General features: G+C 35.5%; 3 protein-coding genes across 3 annotated transcripts; all 3 read right to left on the bottom strand.

The window, feature by feature from the left end:
* Positions 1–3,645: 3,645 nt before the first annotated feature.
* Positions 3,646–12,768, bottom strand: LOC114354878 (tetratricopeptide repeat protein 36-like). The gene is made up of 5 exons (XM_028307461.1): positions 12,476–12,768; positions 11,591–11,773; positions 10,883–11,058; positions 10,220–10,517; positions 3,646–8,393 (listed from the first exon to the last, which is right to left on the bottom strand). The coding sequence occupies exons 1-4, from the start codon at positions 12,582–12,584 to the stop codon at positions 10,434–10,436; spliced, it is 552 nt and encodes a 183-aa protein (XP_028163262.1). The 5' UTR covers positions 12,585–12,768; the 3' UTR covers positions 3,646–8,393; positions 10,220–10,433.
* Positions 8,663–10,363, bottom strand: LOC114354861 (tetratricopeptide repeat protein 36 homolog). The gene is made up of 4 exons (XM_028307430.1): positions 10,324–10,363; positions 9,996–10,178; positions 9,290–9,465; positions 8,663–8,923 (listed from the first exon to the last, which is right to left on the bottom strand). Exons 1-4 carry the CDS (start codon positions 10,361–10,363, stop codon positions 8,840–8,842), a joined length of 483 nt encoding a protein of 160 aa, XP_028163231.1. The 3' UTR covers positions 8,663–8,839.
* A 504-nt stretch (positions 12,769–13,272) lies between the features above and the next one.
* On the bottom strand, positions 13,273–18,390 carry LOC114354877 (SUZ domain-containing protein 1). Its single transcript, XM_028307460.1, has 3 exons — positions 18,301–18,390; positions 17,921–18,207; positions 13,273–17,766 (listed from the first exon to the last, which is right to left on the bottom strand). Exons 1-3 carry the CDS (start codon positions 18,358–18,360, stop codon positions 17,520–17,522), a joined length of 594 nt encoding a protein of 197 aa, XP_028163261.1. The 5' UTR covers positions 18,361–18,390; the 3' UTR covers positions 13,273–17,519.
* Between the last annotated feature and the right edge of the window lie 62 nt (positions 18,391–18,452).

The following is an 18,452-nucleotide window of genomic DNA, read 5'->3' on the forward strand; positions in this document are numbered from 1 at the left end:
AAAAGTGCCGCACGTTGTGACTTCGTGCGGAACTTCAACGCACCATAACTATGTAATTATTTGTTAGATTGACAAATAAAAATATACGTGTCCAATATTTTTTGATATTAAACATTACGGACTAAAAAAATTTTTTTAGGCAACTAGCCTCCATGTTTTTTATTGCGCTGATTCTGCTCCACACTGATGGCTGGAGCCTATAATGTATGGTATTGTTTGTTTACACATACAATGTCACTATTTTGTTGCAATTTCTTACAAAACTTGCGCGCAGAAAGCAAATCTAGTATGTAAAATCATCAAACTTCTAATGCTCGTAACTCAGTTCAGACTGAGTTTAGAGGTATACATGTCATAGTAAGTTTGGTTTATTACACTATTTTGTAATTCAAAAAAAGACGCCACCTTCCATACAAAATCTGGCATTGCCATTTGATTACATTTTACATAAGTTTCCTCATTATGGCGCCTTCAAATTAGAGGCATTTAGGAAGAGCTGAGGCTTGAGTGGTGCCACTATGGCACTGTTTTCATACAATTTCATCGCGTTTGGCACGGTAATGGCGCTGCTACTGCGACTTGTATTGCGATTGCCTCGTCTTGGCAAGGTAGGAGCCGTCCAAACCGTAGTTTAAAATTTACAATATTATGGAAAATGGATGTTTGTCACTCGGTAGTTCAACAAAACGCACTGATTTACTACGATGACTGTGGCGTTCGCGCCACCGCTGTTTGACGTGAGAAGATGTTGCGATGATTCAAGCATCAGGCGTTAGGCCTGAACAACTTCTGTAATGTGCGAGAAACTTTTTACTACATATTTATTTCGTCAACTAGACTTTTTATTTAGGCACAGAAAAATGAAAAAAGAGAATCACCTACAAGTAAGTTGTACGTGTTTAGGGCGGAAACATCTTCTGTAGGCCTAAGATGCGCGCCGCGATAAGCGTTTATCACGTCACGTTTTATCAATTTTACGCGATAAGCCGATAGCATAGATTTTATCACGGCGCGCATCCTTGCCCGGCTGTTCAGTGTTCACTGTCAAATGACAGACGTGTATATGAGATAGCATTTCTTTTTCTAATGTAGCACATTTGAGGATAAAATTATACAAACCAATTTTCTTCTTGCAGGGTTGAGCCGCTCTTCCAACAATACTGAAGCTGACTTAGCACTCGCTGCCATCGCTCCGAGGCGAGGGTATCTCTCCATCTGTCGACTGTCTCTGTCACTCTCACGACGCCAGTCGTTCGCTATCTCGTTCATTCTCGACTGTAAGCTACGTTTCATTCGGAACTGTATTTCCAGTGTTCTCATGAATGGGGATCGATGAGCATATGATAACAAAAACAACAAAAAAAAGCTCATTCCCGTTTACTTTTAAATTCTAAGATTCTTCTTCAACATTTACTTTTCATATCCATCCAATACGACATGACTAAAATAAGTTTAGTTCCATATGGTTATGTATTTTCGCAATAATTTGTTTGTGTACAATAATATTGCAATGTAATGTCTCAACGAATTTCGCAAAGCAATACTATTAAATATTGACACGTAATTTTAAGTTAGTAGCTCTCTAATTTGTGTGTTAATTATTGACAGCTTCTCGTTTGTTTTTTGTTTTAGAATCTCGATTTATCTCGATTTTAGTGTCAAGGATATATCATAATCATGGGGCCACTCGGTTAACTTAGTGAATACGATATCGCTCATACGGCTCGCGACTTTTGTCGAAATAGTTCGTGATTTCTGTGGGCGTTTGCTTAACAGGAATTGCGAGGCTGTGTACATCTCATTTTGTTATTTCTCATCTCCTATCACATATCAGTGTTAATGTAAATAGAATAATCAATGTCGTGTCGTGTGGATGGTGCTGATTGATACGTTTTGGATGCCAGTTTTCCAAGGAGCTTAAAACCTTCTATTTTATTTTCTTAATTTATTTGAAGCTCATTTATATTATTGTTAGAATCTCGACATTTGTTATTTTGTAGTTAGCAATCAATTAGTTTATTTGTTGACATTGGCCTTTTCCTCAATGGCCAAAGATATTATTTACAGTTCGTCAATCGGTCTGCGTATTAAGTTTTAATTGTCTATGGTCCATTGTTATTATTTTGTTACGTTTTGAAATAGTTTTGCTATATCGTGATTGCATTTTGTGATGTATGATCTAATCATGTGGATGTGTGCGTTTATTTCACTATTCGTGTGTAAGGGTGTGTGATGTTAGTATGTGTGAGTATGTAATTTCATTTTGATTCGCGTTGTGGTCTTATTAGACGGTGTGTTATAAAAATATTTTAATTTTTAAATACCTATAATTTTAATCTATACCTAAATGTATTCGTTGAAATAGAATTATCACTGCCCAAAACAATAAAAATAATAGAAAATCTTATGTTTGGTTGCCTGCTGACATTTTATCATATTAAAAAAGAGTGAAAGTATCTATCTAATTAATGATTTTCTTTTCTTTTTCCACACTTTCTAATAAGATGACAAATTGTTTTAAACAGCTAAACGCTGTCGTTTGTCTACTAAAATAGCCTTACTAACTTAATATTATTAATATCGCTAATAAAAATACATTTAAACGTCGTTACACTCTTACTAGATTAAAATGTGAATTTTAAATGAAAAAGCATTCGATTCTAAAGTGAATTGTAATAAATGACATTTAGGTGTTTTAATTTTTAATGTAGGTATATGCATTTTGGGTATGAAATAGTTGCTCTTCGTAATATTAAATTAAATTATTGAATATTTTACGCTAGGATAAGTTGTTTTTAGCTAGATCTCCGTTCGTCAAGTGTTTCGTATTCAGCGGTTAACGTTATACCTATCTAGATCAAATATTAGCACTAATTTCTATTCTTTATTAGGCTTAAGTATTAATTAATAATTTAAGAATATTTTTATGTGCTGGCTCATTTTCATTAAACAAGTAAATAAAGATAGAGAGTGAAATACTCTGAAAAAGGTTCTGTATCCTAAAATAAACATGATTTTATAGATAAAATCAAGAGAAAACAAAAGTTTAGACAACTCAAAAGAGTTAAATAATCGCCTACGCATCTATCTGACTGACAATTTCTTGCGAAGTAGCACTTATTACAAAATCGTATAAAGGTGCTACTGTATCAAATCAGCTGTATCAAATAAACGGCTCTATGACGCCTTCTAAAAGTAACATTCAAAATTTTACTGAAAATGAGCTAGCGATATACATTCAACAGCTCATAACCCTACCTCAAACTGTCAATTTCTCAATTGATGATTGAAAATTGAACCGTATTATCCAAGATATAAAGTTCATAATCTATTGGACAATTCTTCACTTTGTGGTAGGTTGATGCGCTGTTGAATGTACGTTATTATAAATCAGCTGGAGAGGGAGACAATGTAGCACCCCACCCGCACTCCCCGCGACGAGAACTACCTTTTTATATCACAAGGGTAATTTTTTGACAGATACGGCAGCAGAATTAATATGCTGTAGGTAAGCACAGAAAAAGGGGCCTTCTTTCCCACTAGGCACTTAGTGCACGTGTCCAGGGCCCCGCGATCGTAGAGTTCCCTCTAAAAACAATTTTAAACAGTAATTTTAAAAAGTTCTACAATTGTACAATTTTTCTCTTTTTTTAATGGCCAGGGCCCCGCCCTAGTAGGATAAAAACTGCCCTGAGCATCACTTCTATAGGCCCAAACCGTTGTGCTTAACTACATAAATGGATTACATCTTAAGCTTAGGATTCACAAAATAGGAAAGTAAGTAAAACAAATAGAACAGAACGGGTTATTTCGTTGTTCCTAGTTATTAATTTGACGAACAAATATCACCCAGTCACAAGAAAATAATATGATTACAAGGGGGGAAGATTGTCTACTAAATAAGTAACTTAATTTAATCTCACATCAGTATAAAAATCCTTTGTGATATAAAAAAGTGCAGATCCACGTACGCTTAATGCACCAACCCGAGTCATTCTCACGTACGGAATACTGTGTAGGGAAACTATGTATACCTACTTAAAAAAATGTTGAAAATAAATAGAAAATACGCCCAAAACGTTATTGAAATTCAAGATGGAATTCCAATACCAAGACCAATCAGACTTGAATCATTCCTAAAATATCTCTTCTAGAGACTCGCTTAAATCATAGTGATTTGGGGCTTTATAAATTTTTTTAACATATCCTTGGTTCTAAAAAAAATTGACAGCAAAATATTGATTCTCCTGCAGTATTCTGTACGTGGATCTCTGCCCAGCTAAGATTCTCGCTTGATGATTCGCCTAACATAATATTTATGGATAATAATGTATTAATGGTGTAACAACACAAGAAAAATAGCAAAAAAAAAACAATGCGAATGGTATTTTGACAAATAGGACAAAAGTATTATTTTTTTGTACTACTCGACTTGTCCTTTGTAAAGGACACTAACATTTATGACATGAAATAAAAATAAATAAAATTCTTGTGTTGTCACTGTTTAAGAGAAGCTTAACATCAAGGTAATTGCACGTTACTCAACTCTAATGAGTCACTATCATGAACATTTTAATCAACAGGGCTGTTCATTATCTATATTTTCGTGATTTCGGCTACATGTTATCTACCACTGCTGCTCTGAGTGAAAATGAGGGATGCAGCCCTGCTTACGCAGATATTTAAACAAACAAGCATTTATTCCAAAGTATTTTTATTTTATATGTAATTATCTTGAGATGTGTTTATTTATGATATTTGACTCAAAAGAGTTGTCAGTATTTCTTTAGTGAGCGTTGATAGTTTAAATGTTTATATTATAACTTGTTTTTTTAGAGTCTGCTAGCTTACGCCTTTTACATCCTTAATTTACTATGACTTGGTCAGTTTAGACATATAATAAATTAATAAAAAGTTTATGAAACTTGTAGCTATGTATCTAACCATATATTCACTATTGCTAAGATCTCACTTGTAAATAGTCATAGACATAACTCCTTTAACACTGGTCATTATTGTCAATAAGTATTAAAGAAGTATTGCGAGGTAAATAAATATAGCGCTTTTTAATCATCAGCTTTAGTGCTTTTTAAGTTATTTTAGTGATTTATAATAAGTAACTCGGCTCACTTTTACTAAAATCATGATACAAAAAGTGTGTTAAAACGTTTAAATACTGTTACGATCAATTTGAAATCATATTATTTATGTTTTAAGTTTAACGCCTACTATACATAGTGAGCTGAAGTGACCGAATACTGTACCGTCACCCTAAAGTTAAGACTTAGTTTACCTGTCATGTAATGGAAACGCCATTGGAGACATGGTTTATGGGATGTTATTATGATTGGATAACCTTATAAGAACAAATGATCTGATTGATACCGTTTCGTCAATGACAGGTGAATTAATAATAATTATTATTTTTAGTCTTAACTTTGAATTCGAATATGTTAAGATCAGCCGTTTAATCAATTTATCAACCAGGAAACTACTAACTGCTTGATATTATTAGGTATGGTATGTGTTCAGTGAGAATTAGTTCGTAATGTATCTTGATATTATTTAGCATAGATTAATTAGCGTTAGGTTGCTCTTCCTAAGTCATGTGTCCTTCTGAAAGGCTTCTATAATGGCGGAGTGACGTCACGTGGGGTAGAGGCGATATTTTGTTAGCAGCGTTCAATTTGAGATTTGTTTTTGTCAAATGCGCTATAAAGTGGCTGACTGACACTGTTTTACAACATTTACTGGGGTTATTCTTACATCACGATATTGTGTGGCCACTTTCATCAGTCGGAAATTTTGTACGCTGCAATGAAATACTGTCTCTACTATGTGCATAATAGAATGAAAACGATTGTCATAATACTGCCAGGTGTATATTAACATTTGGTAGTCAAAATGTTACTACTTAATATAATATTGTATTTAAATTATTAACGTAGGTTTATTGTCAAAGTATTTAATGTTATTAAAAGGTTAGTAATATTTAACCTAGCTGTTATCTACCGTTTACAGCTTAGATCTTGGTATTTAAAATAGAAAATAATGTCTGTATATACTTGGCAGTATTAATGTTATGTAGAGATTGTGTGAGGCTAAAAATCAGACAAACAAAAATGTTTTACTGATTTTTTAACCTGTAAACTGAGACGAGAACGTAAAGTTATTCTGGTCGGTTACGATATGAGTTAAAATGTCACGTTCGTGGCTTGCTCAGTGTAGTTATGTATTACAGCAAAACACGAACGAGAATCATTTTCATCAATATTACCGACCAAAAAGAAAGGGGTGATGTTCATTCTTGCCATTAAACTCACCTGTAGCTTGCTACAGCATTGTGTACGATCTATAAAGTGGAGGCTACATTGGCCGCTTTGGCGACAGACCGCGGACTTGCGAGCCACAACTCCAAGGTACTGTCATCTTAGCGCCCAGTCTACGCCCAGCTTTATTTCTCAACAACCAAGCCAGCTTGTTTTCTGTTCTACATACGTCTCATACAAGTATAGGCCTAATTCACTTTTGTTAGATTAAGCCCGTAGTTAATACAGGACTTAGTATACTTTTTATTAAATATTTTACTAATAAATATTTGACGTGTTTAAAGTTTTACAGTGACTTGTTGTCGCCGATTGCACCTTCACCTGTGCCAAAATATATTTGTAAATATTTTTCCATATAATTAGACGTATTCTATTGAATATTATGATATGGTTACCAATCATTTTGTGTAGACACCAGCGTTATATTATGTATCTTTTTGCATATTACTGGTGTATACTAAAACCGAATTCTTATTGTTTGTCAGAAACGAATTCTGAGGTGACTGCACAGTGAGACCCATAGATCAATTGGAGGTCCAAGGCTTCCCAAGTAAATAAACTTATTATAATAACTAACTTTCATAACACGTGATATTATGAGCCCTCATAATGCGCCTTTACCTCAGGAACTGAATCTGATAAGCAGTAACTGCTATATAAAATACCACCTAAACGAAAGTATTAATTAAAACCGATAAACGGTTACGCCATAAACCGCCATAACAATACTATAGTAACATGCAAAAGCTATTTATCCGACCAACAGTATGGTTACGCATTTTTCCTTTAATATAATTAAGTAATCACTCCGATAGTACCTAATGATATATTTATGCATTTTGTTTGCTGATATTTAAAACTGTAAGACACAACACCAATTAAGTTTTGATATTCAAGCGACCACAGTGGGAACTTTTCTGTCTCTTTGAGGTCGTAAGGGTTATAAGAACGCTGCTGAAACAATACTTGAGGCTAGGTCATTTAATGCCGTCGAGGGATATTGTTATTTATGGATAAGGAGACAAGTGACAATATCCTATTTCTAATTAAATCTCAATGAAATGCAAAAAAAGGCGTAGCAAATTAATTACGATTTGTTGGTCCATTATTATTCACCCAAATGCTGCGAGATTGCGTGATTTGTAATGGCCAACATTCGTAAAATTCATGTCCTTCCCATAGTACTTTAGGACATGCCTATATAAAGGACATTATGTAACTTTTAAAATAATACTAAAGGAAGATACAGAAAAGTTCCCATTTAATGGATAGCTTGATCGATACATAGTTATATTTCTGTAAGTTTACGAATGTATCCACATTTATTGTATTCTAAGGCACGTTGCAACTGCCTCTGTGATATATCATCCATTCACGGACTACCTTGAAGAGCTTCTAGATCTAAATATAGTGCAAAATGCCAACAATATTTTAGAATAATTAGTTTAAAAAATTTAGAATCTTTGATGAATCTCTACCAACTGTAATCTCAATGTAGAAAATATTACAAGAACCAGAGCGTTTTGGGAAGTTAGTATCTGAATATTCTTATAATGACTGATTTTACAACAGTTATATTTTTTACCTTCTACTTTTACAAGTAAATTCCGAAACCGTTGCATTTTCTGCGACATTTGTGCCAAAGGAAGAACATTCAAAATTCAAGTCCAGGAGCTCTCCAGGGTAGATTATTTTAATAATCAAAAGTGCACTTTCAATCACATTAACTTACTGTCGCTCCTAGGGTTATAACTTTTAAATTTTAACCGGTTGTGTGTGGAAATTTGATTACCAAAGCTCTTTATTATAATAAAAATTTCTGCACATGATCTTTTATGACATTTTATTACATATTCTATTATTATAGTGTAGTACAGTATTTCGATTTGTAGCATTACATTCGTCATTTTGAATGTATGAGACTTTCCAATTTGGGCGGGAGATTTAGATGGGAGCACCGGAGATTGTCTCTGGTTGAGGGTTTCGGATGTAAATGTCGATTGTACTCAACAATATAAATTTCTAATCCATTAGATTTGTGTGTTTTATTTCGATACTATCAAATATTCCTTTTAAATCTAATTTAATGGTACATATTCATAAACACAGCGGTAGATGGTACTGTATTAATATTAAGTATATATTAACAACTCTATGTCCCATAGTCACAGATATTTAGCCCAAAAACAATAAGATTAAGGCGGTTATCACACTGCGCCGCGCTCCGCCGCGGAGCGCGTGATTTTCATATAAAAAATCACGCGCGCGGACGCGTTGTCACTGTGAAGTGCCGCGCGTGTTTTCTATACTAACTAAGGTACTTGCATACAATGAAAAAATCTGTCGCCCCGCGCTCCGCGACGGAGCGCGGCGCAGTGTGATAACCGCCTAATAAGGTCTTGTAAATAAGGTACCTACGATCCAGAATCCATGATAAAAATCAAATGGCCACTTAAAATTAGGTACTTTTAAAGAGACTCACAATTTTGGTTGGTATGACAAAAATAATTTTATAACTTGATTTCCTTTTCACCTCTCATTACTTGACTCAGCATCTGGTTGCAAAGCGCTGCGTATGGATTGAGTTCCACTACCTGCAATGATTTAAACAGTTTTTTGTTTCTTTAATAAAAAAAAATAGTGACTTGGCAAACGCACACAGTAAATTAATTTGCCAAGTACTTAATTTAAATAATAATAAAAATTAAATAACTATTTTACTTGTCTGAAACGGTTAATAAGTTGTTTAATTGACTTGGTAATAGTCGCGATTTGACAACTACTAAAAAGTACGTCAATTGACTTGTGTGTCGACTACCCCACCCAATAAAAATCTGTTGTGGTTTGACCGTCGCGCGTAACACCCTATTTTGGGGCTACCTTTTTTAGATAAATTAGTTCGGAACCTAATTGTTTTAAATTCTTTCCTGATGCATCCCATAACACGGTCTCGTTCTGACCTGTTTCTTCGCGAACCCGCTGCCCAACTCAGCCGCGGCGGCGAAATCTGCGCGCGCTGCGTCGTCTAGCCCGCGCTTGCGTAGAAGCACGCCGCGCTGACAAAGCGTGAGCGCGCGCGCACGGCTCTTGCTGCCTTCGGTTAGTTGCAGCGCGTGGTCGAGGTCTGCCATCGCTTCTGGAAGACGAGAAGTGAAAAATGTAAGCGAGTTCTCAGTCTTCAAAATGAAAGTAAGTGACCTTTATTATTATCTTTTAAACATGGCATAAATTATGGAAATGGCAATTTATTGGCCCAAATGTAGGGTAGGTCTGCAGAATTACAAAGTTGCTCTTTCCACTCTTAGGAGTAAATAAATGCTAGGCAAGCAATAAAATTTTAATTCACATAAAATTAAATAACTTTGCTTCTTCAGTGACGGCAAGCTTCTCAAGTTAACTAATAATACCCATCTGTCCCCGGGGACAACGAAAAGTTAATAATTTTATTTAATTCCCTCTGTCTCCTGTAATGGGGATCAACCAATGGGTACAACTGGAATACTAACAGGTTAAAGTCAAACCTTCGATTACCTACTCACCTACTTAAGTAGTCGTTTTATGAAACGTGAAGGAAGCTCTCTAAGATAAGTTTAAAGGTCAGCATTTCCAGTTTAAGTAGGTACTTATCTTTGAACAACAGAAACAAAAGTAAACTTGACGACTTACCATCATCCTTCTGCATAAGCCGCAACAGCTGTGCGCGGTCATTATACGCGGCGGCTCTGGCTGGTGCGGCCTCCACCGCCTTATTCAGCAGCTGGAACGCTTCATCCAGCTTCCCTGCCTCTGTTAGTTGCACGCCCTGTGTGCACAGCGCAGTAGACTGCTTGACCTCGTCTGTAGCTGGCTCTGAACAGATGAATGTAAATTTTAAACTTTCGCGCTACAGNCAATCTTTTTAAATCTAATTTAATCGTTGGAGGTATCTCCATAAATACAGCGGTAAATGGTACTGTAATAATAGATAGCAACTCTATGTCCCGTAGTCACAGACTATCAACAATAAAATCAATAGGTCTTGTATGACAAACCATGATAAAAATCAAATGGCCACTTAAAATTAGGTACTTTTAAAGAGACTCACTATTTGTGGTAAAAATAACTTTATAACTTGATTTCCTTTTCACCTCTCATCACTTGACTCAGCATCTGGTTGCAAAGCGCTGCGTATGGATTGAGTTCCACTATCTGCAATGATTTAAACAGTTTTTTGTTACTTTAATAAAAAAAAATAGTGACTTAGCAAACGCACAGAGTAAATTCATTTGCCAAGTACTTAAATTAAATAATAATTAATATTAAATAAACTTTTTAATTGGTTTGAAACAGTTAAAAGTTGTTCAATTGATAGTTTTGACAGCTAATAAAAAGTACGTCAATTGACTCGTGCGTGTGACATCTACCCCCATTATTATTCATACAGTTATTCAGTTGAAGTCTGACCGTCGCGCGCGTAACACCCTATTTTGGGGTTACATTCGTTCGGAACCTAAGTAATTGTTTTGAAAAAGTTTTCCCTGATGCACCTCGAAACGGTACTCTCTCGTACTGACCTGTTTCTTCGCGAACCCGCTGCCCAACTCAGCCGCGGCGGCGAAATCTGCGCGCGCTGCGTCGTCTAGCCCGCGCTTGCGTAGAAGCACGCCACGCTGACAAAGCGTGAGCGCGCGCGCACGGCTCTTGCTGCCTTCGGTTAGTTGAAGCGCGCGATCGAGGTCTGCCATCGCTTCTGGAAGAAGAGAAGTGAAAAATGTTAGCGAGTTCTCAGTCTTCAAAATGAAAGTAAGTGACCTTTATTATTATCTTTTAAACATGGCATAAATTATGGAAATGGCAATTTATTGGCCCAAATGTAGGGTAGGTCTGCAGAATTTCAAAGTTGCTCTTTCCACTCTCGGGGGTAAATGCTAGTCAAGCAATAATATTTTAATGCACATAGAATTAAAATAACTATGCTACTTCCGTGACGCGGCAAGATCCTCAAGTTAACTAATACCCATCTGTCCCTGGGGACAGCGCACGGGGACAACGGAAAGTAATTTTAATAATTTTATTTTATTTCCTCTGTCCCCTGTAATGGGGATCAACCAATGGGTACAACGGGAATACTAACAGGTTAAAGTCAAACCTTCAATACTCACCTACTTACTCGTTTTATGTGAAAGAAGCGCTCTAAGATAAGATAGGGGAAATGTTAAGGCCAGCATTTCCAGTTTATTTATCTTTGAATAACAGACACAAAAGTAAACTTGACGACTTACCATCATCCTTCTGCATAAGCCGCAGCAACTGCGCGCGGTCGTTGTACGCAGCGGGCCTGGCTGGTGCGGCCTCCACCGCCTTATTCAGCAGCTGGAGCGCTTCATCCAACTTCCCTGCCTCTGCTAGTTGCACGCCCTGTGTGCACAGCGCAGTAGACTGCTTGACCTCGTCTGTAGCTGGCTCTGAACAGATGAATGTAAATTTTAAACTTTCACGCTACAGATCGTTCATCCACGAAGACGCGCCCCACCAATTTTGGTCGAGGGAAGCGCGGGGTGCGGGGAGTTTGATCCGAGCAAGCCGAGCGTCATTATTGTAGTGTGCATATGCACTCTGGATAATTTAGCGTGCACCGATAGCACTCAAACATTAGCGAAAGAATGGTGGGGCGCGTCTTCGTGGATGAAACGAACTATACCGTAGCCGAAACTGAGAAGCCGTAGGTACATTTGAATCTGAGAACAATAATTACGGGTCTAGTTATGCTTGTGACACAGCTGTAACTGAAAATACTCATAAACTTACTAAGTACCTACTTAAGGAGGTAATAATTATAATAACGACACTACGAACTCTACTAGAGGGAGGGTAATTACCTTGGCCTCAGCTAGTGCCTCGTCGATAGATCAAATTATACGCAATTAATATTTTAGTTTGCAAAGTAGGTAATTTAATTGCTACCTAGGTACCTATAGGAAAATTATAGGTATAGGTAAGTATTTCTTACGTAGGTACTTATATTTCACACACGAATAAATTCACTGTAGTCAACAGTAGATACCTTATATAGATTTAAAAAATACTTTCCTGCCTAGCTGCAGTCTAAAAATAATATCTTGCTAATACTCGTAAGTAGTATCACCGCGAAAATAACAAACACTTACCAACTTCTTCTTCAAAATTATCGCCATCATCAACGACATCCCCTATAGTTGCCGTTGGATCAAAAATACTTCTCAAAACTGCTCTGTCCCTTTCACTCAAATTATCCATAGTTATTTTACGAATTAGTCCGCTACACTTGCGTTCAACACAAAGTATCACTTTGAACTAAAACAGGAATCTAAAAACCCGTTTCCTTTAAGATTATGCGTTACATTCCATGGACCAATGTTTGTCTCAAGGCTTTCCGCTCATCATTGACTATCGAACCAATGTTTGATCAAACATGCAAATTGAGGCAACCGGTCTCCGGCTGGTTTGTTTACTAATAACTAGCTAAATTAATGACACGTTATCAGAGCGACAATCTTGTAGATTTTAATCTGAAGTTACGATTCGTGATGCAATAATATTAATAAGAGTAATTTTCATCTAGTATTGGTGGTTCACATCACAGTGGAACAACGGTCAGTGAATGCAGGTTTGATTCGTGCTATATTTTATCTAGCACTCTACAGTAGTGTAGGGCTAGGACCTACATAAGATCTTCCTTACTCGAGAGCGTAGGTATAGAATTTGAGGTAAGATTAATGTCAAAGTAAAACGCAAAATATTTTTAACAATTTTAATAGTTTTCGGTTAAAATATAAATTTAAAAACTAAAAATACCTATTCCTTAAAAAGTAACGTAGAGAATTACATGAATCGGCCAGTGTAGTGGGAACATCAGACATAAAAATATTAAAAGGAAGATTTTAAGTCTTTTGAGAGTACTTGCATGGTTTCTTTTTTCCACTCAGTAAGTATTTTTCATTGAAACTACTTCGCATATCTTATCCAAATAAATGTGTCATTTATATGCAATTACGTTTTTTATTGTTACAAAAATACGATAAACTGAGCCTGACTCTCTCTAAATACAGTAAAGTTGCGTGGGGCATATCATGTGTTAGTAAGTGTTTTAATAAGGATTACATTTTTGTGGCGCAGTTAAACTATACCCAAAACTAATCGAATCAGATAGTGTACAATGTGTTCGCGCTTATGTTCAGTTCGTGCATAGTATGACTGCGCCATAAGATTTGCCAAAAATTCCTGGTACCTACTTGAGTCTCAGTACTGGTACTGCAGTCTTATCAACTGTGTACCTACTGACAGATGCGATGTAGACAGAAGAGTGGTTCCATAAGAAAACATGATTATACAGAACTAAACCAAAGCACACACAGTAACACTAGTACCTAATAATAACAAATCTTAAAAGTGATAGCACTTTCAGTTGGATTTTTAATTCCAATTACATGATTATTTCTAACTTCGAATTGAGTTATACACGTAATAGTGGCGATGAGTTTTAAGCTAGAACTCATCTTAGTTTTTCTGTATTCACAAAGTTAGTGTTAGAAGAAGACACCTAAGTTAGTAACTATGTAGAGAACCTACTTAGCGTCTATACCTATTATGTACGTGACAAATAAATGCACTCTTGATTTTCGGTGACAAAAATCGTTAACAAAAACTTAAAATAGGAACTGAAATATTAGTTACTAAGGTGGATATTTTTTTATCTGGAATTAAAAATCCGACTTGCTAGTGCATTACAACTATTATAAGGTAGGCAAAACATAAAACCGTAAGAAGCATTTTCAATGAAAATAAATAATTAAGAAAAACAAACCTACTTCTAACGGTAAAGAAGGCAAAGTCTGATGGTAAACATTTACTTGAATATCTAAATCTTATGAAACCAAACTTGAGCGTAATAACTAAACATGTCCCACATTAAAACCAATAATGTGAATATTTCATCAATATCCGCTTTAAAACACAGAATTTGATCATTATAATTAATCTTGTTAGTTTTGGGATCAATGTCTCAAATTGCGGGTACTTTGCGTTTTGGTACATATTATTGGTGTTTATAGGTCAAACAAAATTGAACTTTACATTAAATACACAAAGGTAATAATTGCGCAACACGCAATTTGTTGTGCCAACATCGTAATATATGGGGCTAGTGCCCGTTTTCACCATCAATCCCTAATTCTTAAGTGACCCCTATGAAAACTAAATTCCTGTCATGTTGTCCATGGATTAATGGTGAAAACGGGCATAAGTGCTTTTTCCTGTGATGCGGATTTCGGCACGCATGCGGATCTGGTCCTTGTGCGTGTAAAGTCACGCTGCAGGTTGCACGCAGGACAAAGATTTCGTATTGAGTGCCCGCAGCCAATCCAGACCGCATAATAGCATGTATGAAATAATGAAATGCGGGCAACCCGCATGTATATTAAATCCGCACGCGTGCCCAGATCCGCATGACAGAAAAAGGCACTGACAACACATTTTGAATTTTACATTCCTTGGTCACATCTTTAAAGTAACAAACAGTAATATTGCCTACCCATATAGTTACAACACCACAATAGGCATTTGGTCTCCCTTGTTACAATTTTTTGCTCCCCCATTCACAATTTGAAGAAAAGGCAAACATAAAGGCAACTAGCAAAAGCAATAAATACGTTAATTGGCACTAAAATTTGTTCATAAAGTATGAACCGATTTATTTACAACACAGTATAGTAAAAAACATTTCCTAATTTAGTTACCTATCTATCAATGACCATCTTAGCTTGTGTTCTCTGTTTGTTACCAAATAAATACCTTATATTTAGACTTACTATCAAACCGTGGGGTCATTCTGTCATAATGCAAAAATATATATTTTCTCGTCACAAATCAAATCCCATTATAGATACCTAATACCAGTAGCGCCTATGTCCAATTTTATATTTTACTTGTTTAATTTATTTGTCTCCCAATTAATTTAAGCCCTGCCTTTAACTTTAAACTATTACAAATCTATCTCATTTATCTAAAAAACTAGAATGTACTTTTTAACTTTTAACGCGTGGTCAGATGACCTGTAACATTTTGTAAGCTTGAATTATCGCAAAATGTACTTATTCCCTTTTAATTCGATGCCTCATAACCACTTATTATGAATTAAAGCCCTGTTTCTCGGTACATCGTGATTGCAAGTCAATCTTGGAAATTATTAGTTTTTAAGAATTTAACTCTTCTAGTGTGGATAACTAAGAAGTATAGAAGGAAAACGCGCTCCGAACCGAACGATAAATTACCGAGCCCTTCGCTTTAAACCATGGTTAACGGCCAGTTAGGGCTCGTATAGTCTTAAGGGCATTCATACGCGTACCCAATCATGATTGTGTCGTTAGTCTGCTACCATTAATCCAAAGACAAAAAAAATTCTAGTGTAGATGTAGGTATAAATTATTAAGCAAACAACAACTAATGAGTTTACCTTCTATGCATATATTCTCATGCCCTAAGCAACAGGCAAATGGTTATTACATATTTGTGACATAAGTTTCAAGATAACAAATTATTTTCCCTATAAAAAGGTCAAGATTTTCATATAAAATCTATTAAACATACAATATAGTCACCTCAGAACCACTAGCTTCTGATAACAGGTATCCAAAGAATTCTCAATCACTATTATAACACTATTTTTACTATTATAACATTTTAGATCGGATAAGGCTTGTAATAAGATGATTATTCTATATCACAATCCTCAGAGTTACAATATGTAAACTTACTTACTTAATTACTTATTGGTTTACACAGCCCAACTGTTATTTTGACACAAAGTATGTTTATTTGATATGTTTAGGCTTTGGCACCCAAAATTTGGGTGCTACAACAGTAAATCAAATCACTATTAATTAATTGGATTTAAAATGCAATCTTTAGTATTAATTGATATACAGACACTAAATTGTACATAGCAGTGATCACAATTGATCGAAAACTGATCACAGTGAAATTAGGACTTCATTGAAAAAAACAACAGAATAAAATTAAAAGTGGATGATCCACAGCAAAGATTAACATGTAACTATTTTTTTTATTAACTTACTGTTGCAGGCCTTAAGTGTAAAATAAACTAGGACTAGGAAATATGGCCTAAAACCATAGGACAACATTTATAATTGTCGTCAAAATAACTGTCCGGTATCACCATACATACATCTCAGTCACTCAAGATACCGATACCACATTTGTGTAGAACTCACGTTTCATGCTGTCCGCGGTATCAACTTGAGCTTCGTTCACACAGACGCAGTTACAGCATCAAAAACTTAATAAAATAATATAGCTAAAAATATACAAATAGCAAGTATCTTACCCTAAAAAATATACTATACAATATAGAAAAACTGGATATAAAAACCTTTTGTTTAAAATTTGAAATTGATAATTGTATGCACACATTCATTCATAAGTATGAATTTTATATTAATCATAGTAATTTTTTCAATGTTTCAACAACACATTTGTCATTTCAACCTTCAAAGGTAATTACTAAGAAAATTATGTCAGCTGCATAAATAAATAAAATTATGCATAATAATACTTAGTTGATGTACATACAATTTTGTTGAGTGTTCAGTTCATAAGACTCATTGATTAATATCTTCTATAATGATGTAGTAATCAAACGGTATCACAATAGATGGGGTTGTTCCCTGAAATGAGCACTCCTAATTTCCATGTTTTTACCATGTAACTTGTCATTTAGTAATATAGTATTATTAAAGAGTTAATTACCCCCGTGTGTGGTGTTTTAGGGGTAAAACAGTGCTTGTCTGGTAAACAGTATCATATTGATGAAAATTCATTAAGATAAGTAAATTTCTAATTACTGTTTATCTCATAATTGCCATGCACTGTTGGTTCATGAGGCAAATAATTAACCTAACCCTCATTTTTTAAGAATTGAATTAAAATTGTCTAATTTCAATTTTTTTGCACTAAGTTCTTGTTTTCAAAGTAGGCCTTTTATATTATTACAAATGACAAATTATATGACATATTTGGTACATAATTCATACATTATAGTCATGAACAACAATAATTTAATTTAATTTCAAACATTTCCAGCATAGGAAAGTTGTTTGGATGGAACTTATTGAAATTGTGAGTAATATTAGTATGGTAAAACATATTTTGGTAATGCTACCTTCGCACAAAGCCTTTTGTGCCGTCTGGGCCTCTCGGTGTACGTATGACAAGTACTCCTCGCGGAGGTGGGGATGGGAAGACCCCAGCTGGGGTGGCGCCTGGTGGTAACCGTGCTAGGACCTTACGTTCCTTACCTTTGGGATTGTCATTTTGACAGTTTTTACTTTTACCACTAGTATTACTGCTATTTTGATTGTCATTGAGATTATTTGCCTGAAGCTTGTCTTGCAACCGACTTAGGCTGAAATAATAAAAGTATTTTTAATACACGAAAACAAAACTGCAGAAAATAAAATAAAATTTCCATGGACATAACTGTCATTTTAACTACTTGTTGTTGGTTATGTAAAAGATGTGGTTGTTTTAGGTGGTAGTAAATTAAATAACTGTCTTACTTGTCGTCAATAACGTCCTCGGGGCTTCGAGCTTCGCCCAGTATCCTGAGCCGAGCCTCCTGGTACTCTTTCTGTCTTTGTTCGAGAGTTTTGACAGGGCGCGCTCGACTCTCGCCATTCATTTGACCGCTGCCAGAGGACGAGGGTCGCTTCAATATACGAATGGCTGGCTCCGGCATTACGCACTGGGGTCCTATACACGCGTTATCCTCAACTGTAACCTTGCAACCCTTAAGATTTTTCTCAGGCACGCACTCCGGGGACATCAGCTTGATCTTCTGATCCAACTAAAACATAAAAACACCTCAATGAATAACACGTTGGGAGTGAACACTCTACTAAGAAGACGCCAAACACGACGTTAATTAAAGGAAACTTACACCAATTTCGTCCATATCCTCCCAACTTTCACATACGTCAACTTCATCTTGGGCCGCCATTTTGATATATTTTTTTACTCACGTATTAATGTTACCATATTTAAATAATAAATAGTTTTCCATAGACAAATAGATTAATCGAAAAACCGGTT

The sequence above is a fragment of the Ostrinia furnacalis genome, unplaced genomic scaffold (genome assembly GCF_004193835.3).
Source record: "Ostrinia furnacalis isolate ACB-3 unplaced genomic scaffold, ASM419383v2 OfSCF2237, whole genome shotgun sequence".
In the NCBI taxonomy this organism is placed as follows: domain Eukaryota; kingdom Metazoa; phylum Arthropoda; class Insecta; order Lepidoptera; family Crambidae; genus Ostrinia; species Ostrinia furnacalis.